Here is a 6,519-nt window from a genome sequence, read left to right as displayed (position 1 = left end):
AGTTGTTGACAGTTTACACCTGAAGGAAGAAAAAAGTGATATAAGTGAAGAACAACAAGGATCAGATTATTCTCTGAAAGACTCCAACCAACCTGATCCAGTGATCAGAACCAGCAGAGAGAATCCAGATGTGAGCAGAGACAGCATGTTGAGCAGAGTTAATGTTGGAGAGCTGAGCTGAAGGAGGAAGTTTGAGTCTCTTTAGAGTTCAGGGGCAGAGCAGCTCCTCCTCTTCATCCTCTTCCTCCTGGTTAACAGACTCACAGCTTCAGCTGCTTCTTGGGGAATTTTCTTTTAAAGGAATTTTCACAAGAAAGTAATTTAAATGTTTATAGTTTCTAACACAGGGAGGACCTCAGCTTGCTGGAGATTCCTCCACTGTCTTCTTTCCTCTGCTGACTTGTAAACATCCACAGCAAAGGATCAAAAGGTCTGAAAGCAGGAACTCCCCCTTCCGGTTTATTAGGCACAAGATACGATGGACATTTCTGCCACATTCTCAAGAGTCTTAAAAATCACTTCACAAATTTAAAATCACGCTGTGATGTAACTTCATCCTTATTGGCCGCCATTGTTTATGAACAGTTACATAGATTATGTCACAATTTGAAGACATTTCATCAATTGGCTCACAACAACATGTGTGGGAAGATGTTTTTGGGTTGATTCTTCAGGAATGGTCCATGTGGAGCTGAAAATGTTGGATTGTTCCCCTTAACCAGTAAGGGGAACAATCCCCTTACTGGGAGACTCAAACTTCAAACTCTCCCCACAGACTGCTGTCTGTAGGGAGACTTAGATTCTTATTTTTTTCCGTGTGCAGTCTTTGAAAATACAAACGTGTCAAATGTTGTTCTCAGTGGGACACAAGTAGCAGGCAGACAGTTAACCAGGTGTTCAAATATAAAACAAGGAAAACTTGTAAAAGCAGAAATACCTAAAAACTGAAGACATAACAGGAATCATGTGAAAAGCAAATAACCTAGCAGGTAATGGCAACATTTTCTAGAAATGCTTCAGGAGGGTAAATGAAAACAATGTATGTTGGTCTAAGAACTTGAGGGGAGATGAATTATGACAGGAAGAATATGTATAATTTCCAAGAATATATGAAAAACTAAACACTAAGAAAACAAGTAAAGAGGAAAAACACAGCCAACTTCAGAATGAATGCTGACTTAAAGGTGAAAGAGAAAATAAGAGCCAAGAATAACAGGAAGACCAAAAGTAAAGACACACAGAGGTCAGAGGATCTCAGATTTAAATCTAGAGACTCTTGTACCTTCATGTTGTTGTGTACAGGATCAGATAAGAACCAGCAGTCTCACTAGAAATCCTCCAACCAAATACAGATGATAAGCTACAAGATGACCAATGATCACCACAGAATTAAAGCGCATGGAGGCTTTACTGGAAATGTGCCCAGCTCTCAAGTCAAAGCCAGTTCTGTTGGGTTTGTTTGGTGGCCAGCCACTCCGGCGTCATGGCCACCATGAGCGCTCCAGCAACGCCACCCACTCGCCATTGTCAATGCTCTTGCGTAATTCTCACACTGGTCCACTAGGAGGTGCACGTCAATGTGTTGAGCAATGTTTCCTAATGACGCACAGAAAATCTGGTGCAGATCGGTTCATGTATTCGGCAGGGAGAGATAGCTGTCGGAATAACCTAGGGGGCGCAGTGGAGTCAAATTTCAATTTAATGCTATTGGCCTCTTTAGAGGTTAACAAAGGTCAATCATGTTAATTTTGATGCAAATCAGATGATGCCTGTGTGATTTAGGGTCAATCGTATGCAAACGGTGAGGGATTTAATCCGCCGCTCTGCCACGGCCACATGCTGCCGCCAGCAGCCAGACTTCGATGTTTCATGGTCAGATTGTGAGACACGCCCACATCCTCTGATGACTATTATGTACTGAGCACATCACTCAATGCTGAGCGATTCTCAAAAGCTGCAGCAGGAGTTCGCTCATATGTATGTAGAAGAGTGTTGAGGAAAAATGATTATTTTTAGTGTTTAATACAGTTTAATCTTTTTTGAACAAATGTCTTAACTTTGAACAGGTTTCTCTTAGTGGTTTAAAATTAAACTATTGCTGGGTGTTACGGCCCTGGGCCTTCAGGGCTGGGCTGCAGATGTTCCTTTTGTCTGTCCTTGTGCTCCTCCCCTTTACAGGTGCTGCTGATCAAGTTGATTGGGAGTACAGAGTACTTAAACCTGGCTGTCTCCATCTTCTTGGTCGCCTTCAGCGTCCACTCTGCCGCTTGACGCTTGTGGTGTTTTGTTGCCAGGCCTCTGCTCCCCTCCTTTTTGCACATTTGCGTTTGTCTTTGTTTTGGCACTTCAACACTTCCATATGCACTCATACAACACATCCAAGCCTTTGCATTTCACCACTGATATCCACAATCCATTGTTGTTTTTGTTAATAAAAATTCATTTTTCTACACTTTAACCCCTGCATGGTCTCCCGTTTTGTTATGACCTTGAGCCAGTCGTAACACTGGGTAAGAATTTAAATAATGGAAAAGTAAAATAGAGATCTGCAGGAGAGCTTCTGCTCGGACCCTTGGGAAGTTATCAGACAGGACAGGAGGCCATAAAATTAGCATATGCAGGAGGCAAGGCAGTATCATTTGAATTACTGTGGGAAAGATACATTTACCCAGTTCACAGTAGATCAGAACCCTCCCGTGAACATTTGGGATGGTGTACAATGTTGTAAAACCACTAACATTTAATTTGTAAGATATTTTTCTTAGTTATTAATAGCATGCTCTGACTGAAAATTGTAATATCTAGTTTTAGAATTACTAATTTAGTCAATTTGAATTTGAAATTGTATTATCTGTGACTATCGAGAGAACCTGGGATCCAACAGGAAGAAAGAGAGCAAGATTTTTTCCAAATTTAACCACTACAAGATCATTTTTGGTTCGTCCTTGCAAGATAAACATGTGTACGGAATTATGTAATTCTCGGTCAAAGCATGGCTTGGGGTTGATTTCTTTTAGAGGTTTCTAGGGGGCGCTGTGGAGGAATAAGTCCACACCCACCAAATATTAGAGTGGATTCCCATTGGGGGGTGGACTAGGATCAATCCTAGTTAATTTGTGCAGCTCAGTTTAAATATGTGGAATTCAAACTCAAAGGACCTTACCAAGCTCCGCCCAGAAACGCCCTCTAAAATCCCACGTGGCAGCATGTCTCACAAACAAAGCCTCGCCGAGCTTAGTTTCTATGTAAACATGTCGTCTTTCATTTCGACTGACCAGGGAGAGACTAAAACAAGCAGGATTCCAGGCCCTGGATCCTTGGACACCCCTGGATTAGAGGATAATATCATCTTCACGTGTAAGTATCGGCCGAGTACAATCCCCCAAAATTAACCCAGAAATCAACTTGCTGATGAATGTATCCTATATTATACATGCATATGGTATAATGCAAACAACACCATCAGAGATGCATTAAGTTTATAGCAGGTGTGTGAATGATCTAATAATGGGACTGCTGACTGCAGCCTGCAGCCTGTCCACATTGTTAGCAGAACTAGAGGGCCCCAAAACCACATTTAGCTTAGGGGCCCATGGAGGCTTAGGGCCCCATGGAGGCTTAGGGCCCCATGGAGGCTTAGGGCCCCATGGAGGCTTAGGGCCCCATGGAGGCTTGGGCCAGCCCTGCTCCAGCTACATTTCAGGACACACCGCCAGGAAACGTTTTTTCTTGATTTGGGTGGGCCTACATACATACTGAATTTTAGATCTTTATGATGTACGGTTTGTCCTTCTCACATGAGAAGGCGCTGTAGAGCAGTTTGGCCACACCATCTTTTGATTTCATTGGACTCTGAAAATTTCACATGGGGGACAATTGTGGATGAAGTTTGGTGAGTTTTTGAATATGTTAAGGTCTCCAGAAGGCTAGTTTATGGGATGAAATAATAATAATAATAAAAACACATTTTATTTAAGAGCACCTTTCTAAAAACCCACATTCACTCTAGAGGGAAGAACAAACAAATAAATAATCAGTAAAACAATTTAAAAATACATGGATGTTTTATCTCCAACACAGTTGCTGGTGGGTTTCCTAACTCTGGTCATCCTAACTGGTTCCACTGGTTTCCACTGACTTCTCCCAGTTTGAACAAGAAGCAGGTGGAGATTCTGCTGCTTCAGGTTAGTTTGGCTCCAGCAGCTGCACCTCATCTTAATGTRACCTGRTGTAYGAAGCCCTCTAGTGGCYGCTGTGGAGTACTGCAGGTTTTAGTGGTTTAACAGGGAGTGAGGCCCTCTAGTGGCCGCTGTGGAGTACTGCAGGTTTTTGTACAGGGTTCTGGTGTTTCCTGTCACTGTGGGCTGCAGAGCGCAGTAGTACACAGCAGAGTCTGACGGACGGAGATCCTGGATCTTCAGGTTGAAGGATTTCTTGTCTTTATTGAAGTCAGCATCAAATCTATCATTGTCAAAATCTGGAGCTTTATATTTTGACGATGACAGCTGCTTCACCATGTACTGTGGAAAACTGTTTTCTTCTAGTTTGTACCAGAACAATGTGACACTGACACTGCTCTCATAATTACATTCCAGAGTCACTGAGTTTCCTGCAGCAGCAACAACTTCTCCTTCTGTCTGCTTCACTGAGTCTCCTTTACACTCTGGGGAAGAACAGAACATGCAGAGGAAGAGATGGATCAATAGAGATGATTGATTAAAGGAGAACAATCAGCAGCTTTCCAGACTTCTCCTCCATGCAGAGGAAACATGTTGATCTTTGTATCTTACCAGAGAAAAGAGCAGCCAGAATAATCCACAGCCAATGTTCCATCTGTCCAACAAGGTTTAAACCAGCAGGAGAAAGCAGCTGATGTTCAACATTCAGTCTGACTGTTGTTCTCTTCACAGCACCACTTCTTATTGWCACAATGCTGGAACACAGAGCACAAGGAGAGCGCCGCCTGCTGGAGCATGTCGCCCCCTGGTGGAGAGGAGAGGAGGAGTACACCAGAGAGGAGACGAGGCTCCAGCAGCTGGGCAGATGGTCAGGAGGAACTGGTTTTACTGGTTCTACTGGATATTGACAGCAGAAATGATCAGTTGCAACCAGAGTTATAACAATCATGTCAGAAGTGAGAGTATAACTTCTTCAGAGGTCAACTGAGTGATTTATCTTCATCTCACATTCAGTGGCACCTCTTACAGCACCAAGCGACCATCTCTACTCCTTTAAGGTATATAGTAACAGAATGTAAAGTTTTAACTGCCAAACTCTGGTTGAGTTGATGGAGGGTCATTCTAAGATCCACTGCAGGGGGTCCAAAGTGGGTCCTGGAGGCCCGGCATGCTGCATGTTCTAGTTCTCCCTGGTTTAGCAAACCTGCATCAAATGATGGATCATTAGAGGCGTAAGGAGAACACTGACTTGCTGAGGAGGTTGTTTCTACCACTAGGGAGAGAACTAAAACATGCGGGATGCCGGCCCCCGAGGACCGACTTTGGACACCCCTGATCTACAGGTTCGGTGTCATTGATACATTGTTACATTATCAGTATAATAAGCCACATAATTTCATTTAATGGCATAAACCTAGGAAGTTTCTGAAGACACCAAAACCAAACGTGAACATTAATCTCCAAAAGACTTTATAACATTTCAGCCAGATGTTGGTATTTCAATAGGATTTAACATAAACCAACAAAAAGTAGCTTTTTTTTGTGGAACAAAATTAAAAATGTTTAAGTTTTTTTTTAAATTGCAAATTGTAAATGTAATAGCCTTTATGGCTGAACTGAGAATTGTTTGAAATATTTTACCAATATTAGATATATTTGGAAACATGTTTTTAATCAGTCTTCCACTGGTGATGTAGATTACCAATAGTAGTTTTTGTATTTGCAGTGACCTTATCTTTTATTTAGACGTGTGCCGATCGATCGGCCACCGATCATACTCGTCCGATATCCATGAAAAAGTGTATGATCAGTGATCGCGGATCCCTGTCCCTTGTTGTCGATCACCAAAACTGATCAAATGTATCTCACTTCGCAGTCTGCCTGGGCAGCTGGTCTCCTCTGTCCTTCACACAAATCCTAAGCGATGTGGGGAGGAACTCTAACGCTCTGAGAGGACGTTTGCTGTTGCAGTGGAAAATTACCTCGGGTGAAGCAAGTCAACATGCATCAACACAACAAACCTTATACAGCATTTAAAAGCCAAACATTTGATGGAGTTTGGCTACATGTAGGCTGCTGTCCAGAGCAGCACAGCTACCGACACTCGTCCGGATCAGCATCACGGTCAGAAAGCTAAACAGATAATGTGACCAGTAATTCAAGTCTTGGAGCTGCGAAGTGAGACGCTGGTTCTGCTCCTGCTGTTGAACCGCCGCTACTGGTAATATTTCACAGAAATAGACGGTGGATATTCACAGACAGCCGCAGCAGGAAACTTAAAAAAATAAGATTTTACAATGTATTAAAACTTTCGCTATGTCCTAACATAAGACAGATAATC

At 42.6% G+C, this 6,519-nt stretch overlaps 1 gene segment (V, D, J or C); it reads right to left on the bottom strand.

The window, feature by feature from the left end:
- Positions 1-4,218: 4,218 nt before the first annotated feature.
- LOC103461214 (T-cell receptor alpha chain V region RL-5-like) lies at positions 4,219-5,099 on the bottom strand. The segment is given in 2 exon segments: positions 4,219-4,663; positions 4,791-5,099. Coding segments are annotated over 2 exon segments (435 nt in total).
- Between the last annotated feature and the right edge of the window lie 1,420 nt (positions 5,100-6,519).

The sequence above is a fragment of the Poecilia reticulata genome, unplaced genomic scaffold (genome assembly GCF_000633615.1).
Source record: "Poecilia reticulata strain Guanapo unplaced genomic scaffold, Guppy_female_1.0+MT scaffold_778, whole genome shotgun sequence".
Lineage (NCBI taxonomy): Eukaryota > Metazoa > Chordata > Actinopteri > Cyprinodontiformes > Poeciliidae > Poecilia > Poecilia reticulata.
This window is presented reverse-complemented; position numbering and strand designations above follow the sequence as displayed.